At 38.0% G+C, this 15,549-nt stretch overlaps 1 protein-coding gene across 1 annotated transcript in view; it reads right to left on the bottom strand.

The window, feature by feature from the left end:
* Positions 1-15,549, bottom strand: part of WDR49 (WD repeat domain 49) — a 153,062-nt gene that overhangs the window by 95,873 nt on the left and 41,640 nt on the right. The window contains exons 5-6 of the mRNA XM_062181624.1: positions 10,848-11,015; positions 9,173-9,321 (exon numbers count right to left, since the gene is read on the bottom strand). Coding sequence (XP_062037608.1) covers positions 9,173-9,321; positions 10,848-11,015 — 317 coding nt within the window. The remainder of the gene's footprint in view (positions 1-9,172; positions 9,322-10,847; positions 11,016-15,549) is intronic.

Here is a 15,549-nt window from a genome sequence, read left to right as displayed (position 1 = left end):
AAAAAAAAAAAAAAAAAAAAGATGGATTTTCATCATTTTCCCCCTTAGGACTGAAATCCAACTTAAAATATTAACCTGAAATTAAACTCCTCTGTTATTCATCTTTAAATTGTTACCACAACTATAATCTTCTCTTGTAGTTCACTTGTTTTGAACAGAAGTGAGAAAACACATAGAGCTCTAAAAAAAGGATTTCTGTCAGTGTTTGCTGGTGTACTCTATCATTGACCTTGAAAGAGTCTGAATTCCTTATAATAATATGAATGGTTTTGCAGAAATTTCATTGATTTCTTAGTTCAAATTAGGCAATAAAGTTAACAAATACAAACATTTTATTTTAGACAATTTTTTTCCAGAATGTAAGGTGATTTGGAGAATTTTTAAATTGCAATTAATTCTCTTGCCAATATTGTTACTCATATAACATTGAAAATCGTAATGGAACTTCCCCCAGTCTTTAAAAAGTTCTGCTAACTTCACCTATTCAAAGATTTAGAGGGTTTTTTTTAACTTCATATTTATATTAACAACAACTTTTGAGGAAATGTCAAAAACAGCTGGAACAAGGGAATTCTGATTGAGTTGCTATTGATAAATGTTTGTACAGTAACTTCTTGCTTCAAAGACATGCAACTCTGAATAATTTCAGCATAATTTCTGCAGCCTTGCAAGGTCTTGAAGAATTGAGGACAGTCTTTCACAGAGAAAAAGGAAACTGAAAATGGGGCAGTGAACAGTAGGCAGTAATGAAGACACATAACCAGGAGCTTCAGTCTTGGTCCAGCAGCTAAGTATGGGCACTGAAGCAAGACTGCTAAGCTGGACTAGTGAGAAGGAGAGTGCAATAGCCTAGATAGTTGTTTCCACATTTCCACCCTGCACCAACATACACAGCTCTCCTGGAAGATAGTGCCTCAGAGTGCTTATTGGTTACAAGGCAACAACAAAAGACAGCCAGATACAGAAGGACACAATTCAGATGAGGGGGAGTCACCAGAGTAACAAACATCCAACTTAGATCATCAAGGACCACACACTGGAATTATTGGACAACATGTAAAATAATTAAGTTTGAAATTAAAGATATAAAAGTCAGAATTCACAAAATGAACAAGCAACAAAACCCTATACAAAATTACCAGAAAGTTCAAAAATATTTTAGCAAAAATTTTAGTTAAAATCAAACTCAATGTATGAGTTGTGGAGGAAGTAGTGACCCCTAATTAAAATAACCCTTATAATAAAGCATATGATAAGGATCCTCCTGTAATATGGAGCAAAATCCCAACAAGAATGTGAAAAAGATTGATGCATACATTGATTTTGCTTAACATAGCAAAAAGAAGGAGTAAATAAGTGTACTTTCTTAGTATTTTGAAGAAGTCAAATATCATCAAATTCAATGAAATTCCAATCCAAATACTAACAGGGTTTTCATGAAACATGAGTATTGATCCTGAAATTTACTTGAAAGGATAAAGCGCCAGAGGATAGTTAAAATTGAAAAAGAAAACCATTAAATAGGAATTACCCGACAGACATCAAAATAACACTGTACATAAAGCTGCTGTGGTTGAACAATAGTATGTTAATGTAGGGGAAAATACACAAAATTAATGGAAAGAATAAAGTATATAGAAACAAAATTATGTATTTACAGCAATTCAGATGATAGCAATCATTTCAAATCAGTCAGATAGGTTATTCAAAAACTAATCTTACAGGAGAAGGTTATAGAGAAAGGTTGATTAACAGCTACTTACTGTTAGATAGGAATAAGAAGTGCCAGCGTAAGCTTAAGCTGCCAGGGGAGATGTCTGCATCTTATTTTGCAGTGCTTGGATCTGACCTGGCTTCAGTACTGACTCCAGCTTCCTGCCAATTCACAGCCTGGAGGCAGCAGTGATGACTTGGGGTTTGGGTTCTAGACTTAGACTGAGTTCTTGGCTCCTGACTTTGGGATGGCCCAACCCTCAGCGGGTTAACGCCCTGGCCTGAAGCGTTGGCTTCCCATGTGGGCACCGGTTTGAGACCTGACTGTTCCACTTCCAATGCAGCTCTCTGCTATGGCCTGGGAAAGCAGTAGAAGATGGCCCAAGACCTTGGGCCCCTGCACCTGTGTGGGACACCCAGAAGAGGTTCCTGGCTCCTGGCTCCTGGCTCCTGGCTCCTGGCTTCGGATTGGCGCATCTCTGGCCATTGCGGCTAATTGAGGAGTGAACCATCGGATGGAAGACCTCTCTCTCTCTCTCTCTCTCTGCCTCTCCTCTCTCTGTGTAACGCTGACTTTCAAATAAATAAATAAGTCTTAAAAAAAAAAAGAAAGAAAGATGAGAAAGTGAATGTTCTCTCTAATAACTAAAGACGTTGTGCAGTTCTATTGCACAGTAAGATGACTACAGGTAATATTAATGTATTATATATTTCTCTTTAAAATAAACTAGAGGAGAGGCTGGCATTGTGGTGTAGCAGATTAAGCCAGCACCACTGCCTACAGAGCTAGAATTCCATCTGGGCGCTGATTCAGGACCCAGCTGCTCCACTGTCAGTTCAGCTACCTGCTAATGTCCTGGGAAAAGTAGAAGATGGCCCGAGCGCTGCGCCCCTACCACTTGTGTGGGGAATCCCTGATGAAGCTCCTGGCTCCTGGCTTCAGCCTTGCCCGGTACTGACCATTGTGGCCATCTGGAGAGTGAGCCAACAGATAGAAGATCTCTCTCTCTCTCTCTCCTTCTCTCTCTTTCTGTAACTCTGGCTTTCAAAATAGTAAAATCTTTAAACATAAAATTAAAAAAAGCTAGAAGATAAAATTTTTAATATTTTTACTGCAGTAATGTTAAGTGTGAAAATATAGATATGTTTACCCTGCTTGGATATTACAATATGTACATATATTGAAACATCTCAGGATACTCTATAAATATGTGCAATTTTTATGTGTTCATCAAAATATTTTTACATTTTTAAAAAGGAAGTAAAAATTAATCTTACTAATCTCAAATATTCAGTTAAAGAAAAAAACTTGCAAGCATAAACTACAAAGTTTGATGCAAACTAACTCAACAATATGTAAAGTATTAGTAGAAAATGAATGAGAATATTTTTATAAATAGAAGGTATGGAAGACATTCCTAAACTGGACATAAAGTCCAGAGTCATAAAGAAAACCATTTCTTAGACAACCTTTCATAAACATTGAAAGCTTTTTGAATGTGGGGCAGTCACTTTGGCACAGCAAGTTAAGCTACCACTTGGGATGTCCGCATCTCATACTAGAGTGCCTGGAATGGAGTCTCGTCTCTGACCCCAGTCCTGTTCAGGGCTAATGGCCCTGGGAAGCAACAGATGATGACGTAAATCATGGAGTTTCTGCCACCCTTGTTGAGTGGAGTCCCTTGGGTTGAGTTTCTGGCTCCCAGCTTTAGTCTGTCCCAGCCCTAGCTGTTATAAGTATTTGCCAAGCAAACCATTGGATGGAATTTCTCTCTCTGCCTTTCAAATTATTTTTTTTAATTTTTTAAAACCCTCAAATAACTCATTAGGATTTTTAAGATTTATTTTATTCATTTGAAAGGCAGATTTATAGAGAGAGAGACAGAGAGAGACCTGAGAGAGAGAGGTCTTCCATTTGCTGGTTCACTTCCCAAATGGCTGTGACAACCATAGGTGGGCCAGGCCGAAGCAGCAGCTTTTTCTGGTCTTCCACAATAGGTGCAAGGACCCAAGCCCTCAGGACACCTTCACTGCTCTCCTAGGCACATTAGTAGGGAGCTGGACTGAAGGCGGAGCAGCCAGGGGTCGGCGCCATGGCTCACTTGGCTAATCCTCCGCCTGCGGCACCAACATCCTATATGGGCACCGGGTTCTAGTCCCGGTTGCTCCTCTTCCAGTCCAGCTCTCTGCTGTGGCCCCGGAGGGCAGTGGAGGATGGCCCAAGTGCTTGGGCCCCTGCACTCGCATGGGAGACCAGGAGGAAGCACCTGGCTCCTGGCTTCAGATCGGTGCAGCGCTGTAGAGTGAACCAACAGAAGGAAGACCTCTCTTTCTGTCTCTCTCTCTCAATGTCTATAACTCTACCTGTCAAATAAATTAAAAAAAAAAAAAAAAAAAAAAGGAAGTGGAGCAGCCAGGACTGGAAACAGTACATATATAGGATGCTGGCACTGCAGGTAGCCCCTTAACCCACTAAGCCACACTGCCAGTCCATACACATTAGGTGTAAAAAAAGAAAGAAAACCTTTTGAATGTAAAAAAAAAAATCAGCAAAGATAAAAAAGTATATGCTTGAAAGAGGTGAAATATTGTACTTTCAGAATATATGATCAGTAAAGATAATCAAACTCTTCTCATGCTACTACAAGTCAGTAAGAAAATGGCAGTCGAGTTCTTAAGGAGTAAGATAAAGGCATATCAGGTAACACATTAAAAATTAAAAATATAAGTATCTAATAAACATTGGAACAAGAAATTCTCCCTAATTTTTTGTTTTTCAGACTTACAAAAACAAAAACCACATTTTTGGTTTCTACATTGTTAGGAGTATGAGGAAAGGCACTTTAATATATCTGATGAGTATGACAATTGGTGTAACATTTCTGCATTAAAATAGGCATAAATTATAAAAGTCCTTAAGAAGTACCTGTCCATTGATCCAATAACACCACTTCTAGGAACTTATAGAAAGAAATTAACTCACAAGATCTTAAAGATGTGTGTTTGTATGTGGCTGTGTGTCTGTGTTTCCTGATTAATAAAGCTAAAAATTAGAAATAATATTTCTTACTCAGTAGATGAGTGAATAATCAAATCATGACCATCCATATTATAAATTACTGTGTAGCAAAATACTAAACAAGAAGAACAAAAGCCAGGTTTATGTATACTCACATAGAAATATCTCCAAGAGACACTGTTTAAGCAAAAGCAAGATGCAGAAAAACATGTTTTGTAAAAACTAACAATAAGTAGCCTGTGTTTGTACAGACAGAATAATATGTAGCAGCATATATGTATATAAACTCCATGTTAATATGAAACATTATCAGATCCATGCAATAGATTAAGTGTATAACAAAATGGTATAAGAAAATACACATCAAATGTTAATAATAGTTATTTCCTTGAATGAAATTGGTTTGAAGGGGAAATAAGCAAGAAGGATGCTTACTTTTGTACTTCCTCATCATTTGTAATTTCTATGAGAAAGCATTAATCCATTTACTTGTGCAGTTGAAACAAAATGAAAACACTTTACTTTTGGATGGATAACTAGAAGTTAGGGTGCTGACTGGTAGGGAGAGTAAAAGAAGACAAATAAGTGAGATGTAGTCACAAATATTAGGTTGTATTTTCCTTATCAACCACAGGTCTATTATATGGAAACCAGGCACTAGAGAAAATTAAAACCTCAAACCAAGGATTCAGATACAAACTGATCTAATCCTACTGGCCATACCAGGATTAATATCTCAGGAGAGAATAGTGAGCATCGAAGCAAAGCTGAATTAGACTGGTTGGTTGGAAGTAAAACCTTAACAAAAACATTCTTCTAGGTTGTGAAAATCCTTTTCCTCCTCAGGAGCTACCTCCTTCAAATGATCAAGTTATTGGCTCCCAGCAGGGCCTTGCCAACAGTGATTGCCACCTTAAGAGAAACAGTTTAGCAGTCCACATCAAAGTGCAATTGGACTATCATTTAATATGTTGTGAAATTCTATAGGAATAAACTTATTAATCATCACTGCAAAGAGGCGACAGAGCAGTCTTCCCAGAAAGAACTAAAGACTCAGATTATTTTTGGAGTAAATTATTTGGAATTAAATTGCTTTGATTTTGCAAACCCTCTAATTTAACAATTCATTGAATAAAACATGTCAAATCCTCTTTGGGAAAAAAAAAAAAAGGATTTTCTGTGATTTTCCCTGTACTCTAACTTAGCTTCAGTCCTATAAAATATCCAGAAGAATGTTGTGACAGTATAGCAGAAGGCCATGTTTTTTATTGTAGAGACATAAAAACTGAAGTTATCATGCATCCATCAAAGTGAAACGCATGTAGACTAACATGAAAGGCAACAGGACAAGCTGCATTATAATGTAATGTTTTCTTAAGCCAATGCAAAAATAAAAGGATAAAACTGCTTTTTGGAAAGGTCCAGGCAGTCTTAATATTGGTGATAGCTGTTCACAATCAATTCTAAGCCTTAGGATATTTTTTCACTTTCTTTTAAAGTAATAAAACCTTTCAGAGAATTCTGTAGTGGTAAAATATCTGGTATTTGTTCCATATTTACATTTGATAAACACTCATTCATTTAACAGCAACTTATTGAAAACCTGATATACAAATGCCTCAATTTAACAAAGACACAGACTGTTGAATCCTAACTACATGAATCCTATCACTTAGCTGATCGTTACACTATCAATGAGTAGTTTTCCCATAATATGCATCTTCCATTACTTTTTTTTAAGACTCCCTTTTATGCACAGATTTCAAACTGGTTTTACACCAAAATAAACTTATCTTTTAATTCCATATTTGATGAAAATTTTGACATGCTCTTTATCTGCTGCACCTTGAGAAAAACAAAAATGAATTCAACAAATATCCTGTGCCTTCATGTAATCAAAGTTCAGTAAAAGATATAATGTATTCAATATTCTAGAACACAAATCAGATTATAGGTTCAATAACCAAAGTTAGAACAAAGTGCTAACACATCTCAAAAAACACAAATGAATCTAACTAGGGCATAATAAAAGGTTTAATTCTGAGTTTCTTTGATACTGTATCCTCACAATAATGTGTCTTTACTTCATACTGTCAACAAATAATCATTGCCACATACCAAGAATACAAGTTGAGAACGTCAAACCTTCTTAAGAAAGCAAATTATCAACTTTAGTTCAACATGACACACAATCTAATCCACATGTGCAACAGGATCACACATAAAATTAAAAAAAACAAACACCCCCACCTGCACAGGAGACTCCAAAAAGTCTAAAATCTGGAGGATAAGTAGGCATCTGCCAATTAATGGAAAAGAAGGAAATTGAAGGATAAAGAAAGAGCATGTTGCAAAGCCATGACACTGCATGGCAGCAACAGTCAATAGTTTGATACAACTACCGCATTAAATAAATGAAAGGAAAAATTGAAAGTGAAATGGGTCTTGTAGAAAGGGGAGGCCTTCAATAAGTTTAAGAATGTTACAATTGATGTTTAAATCAAGGGCATACATGAGGGGAGGCAGAATTTTTTGTAAATTACTTAATGAGTCTAATACAGGGCAATTTTGAGTTCCATTAGTATGAAAGTAGGGAGGTGTTAGGAAACCTTGCAGTACTGAGAGGCAAAGAAGATGACATTTTAAATTAGAACAGTGGTAGCTGAGATAGACAGGTGGTACCAACAAGCATATTTTTTATGGTAGAACCAACAGGAATTGGCAGTTGACTGTGAAATTTAGGGGAAAGTGAGTTTTTTATAGTAAGTAATACAGCAAAATAAGTGAAAACATAGGATGGGGTATGGCTAAGAAGTTGAAAATCCATTGCTAAGTATGAGAATATTTCAAAAAGTTTGTGCAGAGTTAGGCATTTCGTTGAGCCATGAAGACACTAGTTAAAATATCTGCATCCCTTCTCAGAGTATCTGTGTTGGATACCTGGCTCTGGCTCCTGACTCCAACTACCTGCTAACACAGACCCAGGGAGGCAGCAGAGGTAGCTTAAGTATTTGAGTTCTTACCACCCACATGGGAGACCAGACTGTGTTCCCAAGTTCCCAGCTCCAGTTTTGACCTAGCCCCAGCCATTGCAAGCATTTATGGAGTGAGCCAGTGGATAGGAGCACTCTCTCCATGTGAATGTATATGTGTGTTTGTGTGTGTGTATGTATTCGCCCCTGAAATAGAAGATAAGTTTATTTTGGTGCAAAAAAATTTTTGAAATTCATACATATATTAAAATATATATATTTTCCAATTAATTTTGAACACAGCTTGTATGCAAGAATTTCAAAAAATTTTGCACCAATAAACCTACCCTTTAATTGAATTGTTTGAAATCCCTTGTGTGTGGACATATCACATTAGTACAGAACAAAAATTCAGATTTTCTGACAGTCTTGGAATCTTACAAGCTTCTTGTCCACCCCTCTCTCCATAACCAAGAATCTTAAAATCTATCACTTATTTACTGGGTCTTTAAGTCCGGCATTACAGAGGAACAAAAGACAAGATTCCTAGATTAAGAAATTGGCCTAAATGGATAGAAGTTATAAGTAGTGCGGTCAGGATCCACTTGGACTATCTGGCCCCAGTATGATATTGCCATATTTTTCCACCATATTCAAAATATTCCAGCAATATCACCAAATGAAAATGAACTCTATATTAAATTGCAAAGTCAGTATATCTGACATTCTTCGGATTATCTTCAATTTCTAATTTTCCAAGTTTCTTCAATATCAAAGTAACAAGAGCTAATTGGCTGTGCCTATTTTTTACCTTCCCAGAGCAACAATTCCTCATCCCCAGTTCTGCTTCGTTTAATGACTTAGTGAGAACTTTGGAAACTATTTATATGTGACATAGTGAAAGCTCAAGAGTAAGGATTCAATATCTTAATATACTGATGGAATGAACTTTTAATAAAATACTTTGTTCATTAGTCCAAGACTATTTTGAAGCAACTATCAAAGATGTAATATATGACCAGTAAATTTTTTAGTTTATATATTTATTCTTATTTATTGCAAAGGCAGAACAACAGAGAAAGAGAGAGAGACAGAGACAGAGAGAGACAGAGATCTTCCATCCACTGGTTCACTTTCCCAGTACCCACGACACTCAGGGCTGGGCCAGGAACCAAGAACTCCATTCAGGTGGGTGCTAGGGACCCTAGTTCTTGAGCCATCATCTGCTGCTTCCCAGTATGCACATTAGCAAGAAGCTGGATCAGAAGCAGAGGCAGAACTCCATATGAGGCACCCTGATATGGGATATGGATACTCCAAATGGCAACTTAACCTGTTGCACCACAACATTTATTCCAGCCAGTATATTTTAAAAATAAACATCATCATAGAGAAATTCAAGACCCAGGATAAATCTGGGTAGCAGTTAGGGACGTAGAACTAAATAAATTAAATGCATGTTACTTACTTTGTCTTGGGAGAAGCTGAAAAGTTGTTTTCTTTCAACAAAGAACTGGACAGCTACTACACTGGCTGAGTGACCCCAAAGGACACCCACTGGTTTAGAAACAACATAGGGATTCCAAAGGCAAACTTTATTGTTAATGCCAGCAGTTGCTAATCAGAATGGAAAAGAAAAAAAAATGTTTTTAATGGCATGAATAATCCACAATACTTTCTCTCTGAAATGAGTTTATCACATAGCTCTCAGATGATAAGGGCCTTCTAACAAACACTAATGAATCTACTCTCAAAAGAAGCAAAATCTTGCAAAGTCCAGCTAGACTAGGCCAATAAAGCATGAATGCTATCAACAGAAAAAGTAAACACAATAGGGAGTAAGGGGGCTGCATCGTGGGGAGAAATACCATGTGAGGTAGAAGGGAATTATAAACCATCCAGCAGTGCAGCCAAATTATGTTCACAGTCCTGTAAATAATCACTTGTATACAAACAAACAAGCAGCACAAACATACTTTGTTCTGCTTTAATGACAGAATGAGGGATCTTGAATTTGTCATACGTATTCAGGTAAAAAGAAATACAGTGCATATTCAGGTCTATGGAAACTCTGTATAGCACTCTTTGCTATTCTGTTGTTTAGGAACAACCCTGGAGCTGAGCTTATTCATCATTTTTTCCGCATATTGACAAGGACAAAGTCATAACCAGCATAAAGGGATTGAAACAATTAATGAATTAAATGGCTGATATTTGGGTACTTGCCAAACAGATTCGCCCTTTCCAGCCTTCTCTACTCCTTCAAAGTTTGATGTTGGCATATTCCTGAATCCATATTCAAGGTATCTCTAGCCAGTATTGTCAGCTATCATTGTTGAAAATGTTAGGGAACCAACCACTTAACATATATCGATACCCTTCATATGAGTGATAATTATTGATTGAGGGTTATTATTACCCATCCTGTAAGCTATGTGCATTCTCACATTCTCTGTAATTATCCCATTAATTTTTCAACAATACAGTATACCTTACTTTTTAAATAGTGTTTGAACTAGCATATATCAACATCTCAGCTTATTGTCTAAATATTTTATTTGAAGAGCTAATTCCTGAAAATCTTTATATCTTCCCAGTTTAAATGTACTCTTTTACATCAAAGGAATCCTTCTGTAGTAAACTAAAGCTGGCATAATTTGAATTTTTTCAAAAATAACTTGAGATCATGTTCCAAAAGCAACTGAAAAGCACACTACATTTTGCTGTATTCCACTGGTGGGTGTGTGTAGTAATAGTAGTAGTAGTAGTAGTAGTAGCAGCAGCTGCAATGGAATGATCTATTAATTTGGATGGAACATTTGGTGGTGTTAGAGAAATGGCAAAATGGCAGATGCTGCAAGGTCTGTCTTCCTCCTCTGTATCATTGAATATCCTCCACCAACTCCAATAAGAAGCCTCATTAAAGCATTGGGGCACTTTCTTGTGTTTTCACCCCAATGTAGTTTATATACACCACACACCACAGTGCATCATTTTCAGGCATTCTCAGGCAATAAAATATGAGCTGTTCAAGTTGGTCTCTCTGGCAATAAAGCAACAAGGTGGAGAGGTTTTGTGCATACAAATACACATTGCAGACTATTTATGGGGCCCTCATAGTTATCATGATTTATTTTACATACCAATTAAGTTGAGCTGAGAGTGGTAATCAAAAGCATGAATGCCCTGGGCAATGTTGAAGGATGTCATTTTCAGATGCTTTTTTGATTTCTCTCTCCAAGCCAACACCACAGTATTTGCATTGCTGGTTGTACTGGAAATGATAGCATCCAAAGATGCACTGTACATAACTGATACAAAAAAATTAAAAAAGAAGAAAATGATCTTTAGTTAGTTCTTCACAAGATTTTAGCAAAATAAAACAGTTTTAATATGAAAAGTTAAAAATTAAACTCAAGTTATGATCATACAACCCAATACTCTAACCAGGAATTTACTGAGAGGTTATAGCAAATTCTGCATTTCGACTTTTTCTCCCACTCTAGGGATACCTTGATGGCTTTTTTTTTCTTTTCCTTTTTCTTTCTCTTTTTTGGAACACTTGGCAAGATACAATGTTCATCAGAATAATCATATAGGATTCTGGTAAGATAAGTAATTGACCAAATTCCTATGTTTTTGCTTTGGGACAGGGGGCAGGCAATAGGAGTTAACCACCTACCTACCTGGACCTCCCCAAAGGTCCAGTTCTTGCTCAAAAATAGTTCTAATTCTGACTGGTAATGGTGCAAATAGAATGGCCAGGACTTAGCCCCCTACCAAGATTCACAAACATAGCTAGAAGTTCATGTCAAAATACTTGCTTCTGTGTTCCTGACAACTCAATGGCAGATGTTGTAGAGCAAAATCCTACTTCCCACCCAAGGATAATGGTCCTGCTCCCTTTTGCCAGGAGCATTTCCAATCACTGTCAGACTCACGGGCTCCAAACATCAAATAGCCGTAGATGTTCTTGACCCCTTTCACACCACAGTGCCTTCCAGGGTAGGTAGAAGTTCTTTTTTGTATTCTACTCAATAATTTTGTGGCTAAATTATTATAAGATTTCTAATTTGACTTCATGGTCAGATTCCTGCCTCACACAAAGAGGAATTTTATTATTTTGAATAGCTATTAAAGGGTTGCTTTAATAGAATAACCCTTAGACATATTTCTGAGCTGCTTATTATATAGCAGCAAAGTTGACACTCTGCGAGGCAGTTCTCAAAGGGTCACTAGCATTTCTGAACTTCTTTGAAGCTAAGCACCAACAGCCCTTTGTTCTGGATTATCTTTTAAAGATTTTTGCAGCAAACAACCTTAGATGTACGGATAGTGTCTCCCTTTGGAGCAAACAGCTTGCATGATTACTTCCCAAAATAGTAAAGAGTAGCTTCCTCTAGAACAGAAGGCAGGTACGCATGTTATCCACTCTAAAAGACCCGAATTCCCTCAATTTGTGATTCCTCTCCTATAATACAATACACTGCATGTGAAGGTACTCACTGGCCCATCTGTCTGCCTTTACGAAATGGGTGGCAAGAAGAATGGAAATAAATATGCCAATACTTATGCTGCTTATTCTATGAACAATAAAGTCATTTTTCTCTGACACAAGGGTCTTATGTCTTCTCTCACTGTATTTTTAAAATTTCTGTCTTCAAGTAGGCACCATAATAGCAGCATTGCTAGTTGTAATGGAAATGGCAAGCTAATTTGTGATGAATAACACGAAAATTGCATAAAACCTTAGAGTCTTCAAAAGTCCTAACAGTTACTGTTATGGTCTGAAATTTTGCATCCCCCCCATACCCCTAAGATTCATATGTTGGAATCTTAAACCTACAGAGAGATAGTATTAAGATATGGTGCCTTTAGGCCGGCGCCGCGGCTCACTAGGCTAATCCTCCTCCTTGCGGCGCCGGCACACTGGGTTCTAGTCCCAGTTGGGGCACCGATTCTGTCCCGGTTGCCCCCTTCCAGGCCAGCTCTCTGCTGTGGCCAGGGAGTGCAGTGGAGGATGGCCCAAGTCCTTAGGCCCTGCACCCCATGGGAGACCAGGAGAAGCACCTGGCTCCTTTGCCATTGGATCAGCGCGGTGCGCCGGCCGCAGCACGCTACCGCGGCGGCCATTGGAGGGTGAACCAACGGCAAAAGGAAGACCTTTCTCTCTGTCTCTCTCTCTCACTGTCCACTCTGCCTGTCAAAAATTTAAAAAAAAAAAAGAAGATATGGTGCCTTTAAAAGATGGCCCTAGTCCTTTCCACCACGTGAATATGTACTAAGAGGCATCATCCATCAAATAGCAAGTGGGCTTTCAGCAGGCACCAAATCTTGGACTTCTCAGATTCCATATCTGTGAAAATAAATTTATTTTGTTTATAAGATGTCCAGTTATGGTATTTTGTTATACCAGCCTGAACAGACTAAGAAAGGAACTGCTGTGATTTGAACAGGATTTGTTTTCCACACCCATGCAGACATAAAGAACTAAAAATCAGAAGTCAATTACACTAGAAAGGTAGAAACTTAACCCAATTATGGTGTTTAGCATATGGGCCAATTGGAGTTCCTTAGGTTTTTAGGGATGTGCCCTGGAAAGGTAATTCTTGCAAAAGAGTTGGTTACAAAATCTAAATCGGGTGCAGCTGTGGGCTAAGTTTCCTGGCTTACTATATAAACTTTTGCACACACTCTGCCATTGCCATCCTCATCAGTTGTCAGATCGATAGAGGCTACCTGATCTTGGATTTCTGCCACCAAAACTGTGAGCTAAATAGAGCTCTTCTCTTTATAAAGGAAGTTGTCTTGGGTATTTCATTGTAGTAGTGAAAAGCTGACTAATATAGGAATCTTTATACAGAAGTACTTCTAACTTCATTAAAAACCATCCCTCATTAAAAAGTATTTAATTTTACTGTTTTTGTGAAGTCACATGTTGTTTTCTCTGTGTGTGTATGAACATCTGTGTATACATATGTGTATATATCTGTACACAGTATTTTGTGACAGCAAACTGTTTGAACCAAAATGGATAGATTAAAAATTAAGTCATTCACATGCCAATATCAACTCATAAGTAGATAAATCCTAGTGATTATAAAAATAATTCAATTGAAGAGGTCAGAGAAGAAGAAATGGATTGACAATTTCCTTGCCTATAGTAATAATGCAAAGATTCTTTCAAGAGCTGATTTTGATGTGTGAATAGCTTAATATAGAATGTTTCCTAGCTATCTCCCCAGGGAAAAGTGACTTAACGTGAACAATTTATAACCAAATTAATTGAGACTATTCAGTATGTCAGTATAGATATCCTCTCTCCAACCATAGCATCGCATCTCCAAAGACTTATTGGGCATCAACTATGTGCCCTGTGCTATAATAAGGACAACAGAAAAGTCAGCGTACTCAGGATGTAAATCTTATGGCCCAAGTCTGGAAGCAAAGATATGTGATCCAAACAGTTAGAAAACACTTTAGCACATAATAAAGTGATAAATTGAATGGTACAGAAAGCATAATAGAAGTCCAAAGAAGAAAGAAATCTGTGAGTTTCAGAATTTAGAAGACATTTGATGAATGTTCACAAACAACATTTCAGTGGATGAGAAATCATGACAAAACACCGTATGGGAAACAAAAGATAAACTCCAGAACTGAGAGCTACTATACTTCTTTGTCCTGCAGATGGAGAAATAGAAAACCACATACAAACATTGTTCAATGATTCCATTAAAGTCAGCACTTGTTTGTTGTCAAACTCAGGTCTGGAATCCTGAGGTTGACTCCATTTGGTACCACTTATAAGATTACAAAGCCGGGGCCAGTGCTGTGGCGCAGTAGGTTAATCCTCCGCCTGCGGCACCGGCATCCCATATGGATGCCGGTTCTAGTCCCGGTTGCTCCTCTTCCAATCCAGCTCTCTGCTGTGGCCTGGGAAAGCAATGGAGGATGGCCCAAGTCTTTGGGCCCCTGCACTCTCGTGGGAGACCTGGAGGGGGCTCCTGGTTCCTGGCTTCAGATCAGCGCAGCTCCAGCCATTGTGGCCAGTTGGGGAGTGAACCATCGGGTGGAGGATCTCTCTCCCTCCTCTGTCTATAACTCTACCTCTCAAATAAATAAATAAAATCTTAAAAAAAAAAAAAAGATTACAAATCCATGCTCAGAACAGCTGTATCTGGCAGAGCCAGAGCTCAAGTTCAGAATACAAGGCCTGATCCCTGGACTAAAGGGGAAATGGGACTTCTTGAATTTTAATATGCATAAGAATCATCTGGAGATCATGTCAGAAAGAAGATTCTCCTTCTCTAAACCTGAGATTCTGCAGTCCTTGGGTGTACCCAGGTGTTGCTGCTGGTACTCGGAGTACTATACTTCGGGTAGCAAAGCCCTTGGATTCATTCTGTAGAATTTAGGAAGCCAAATGCTTCTATGAGAATAAGTTGAAAGATAGAAATTCTTTCCACCAGAAAGATGTGCACCCACACTAGAGTCTGAATAAAATGTCAGGATTTTCAGAACCTCCTCCACTTCCATTCATAAGTCTTAACCATGGGCTTCTCTTAATGTCAAAAATACAGTTTCTAAGAGAAAGAGGGAGGGGTTAGGATGCCAAGGAGACCTTCCGAAAGGGGACCAAAGCAGAGCTGCCTCACAGAGCTTCTGGCACACAGAATAATTCATAACAACATGTGTCATGAAACAGAGACACTGTCACAGGGCAGAACTGTCTACTTGTCCACTCTGCACAGTTTGTCTTGGTGGTGTGTTTCTTGCTCATGTCCCCATTGTGCAATTTCCCCTCCTCTCCACCTCTGAATTACTTATAAGAATTATTAAGAC

This window comes from Lepus europaeus, chromosome 2 (assembly GCF_033115175.1).
Source record: "Lepus europaeus isolate LE1 chromosome 2, mLepTim1.pri, whole genome shotgun sequence".
Lineage (NCBI taxonomy): Eukaryota > Metazoa > Chordata > Mammalia > Lagomorpha > Leporidae > Lepus > Lepus europaeus.
The sequence above is the reverse complement of the archived record's forward strand: the minus strand, read 5'-3'. Positions and strand labels throughout refer to the sequence as shown.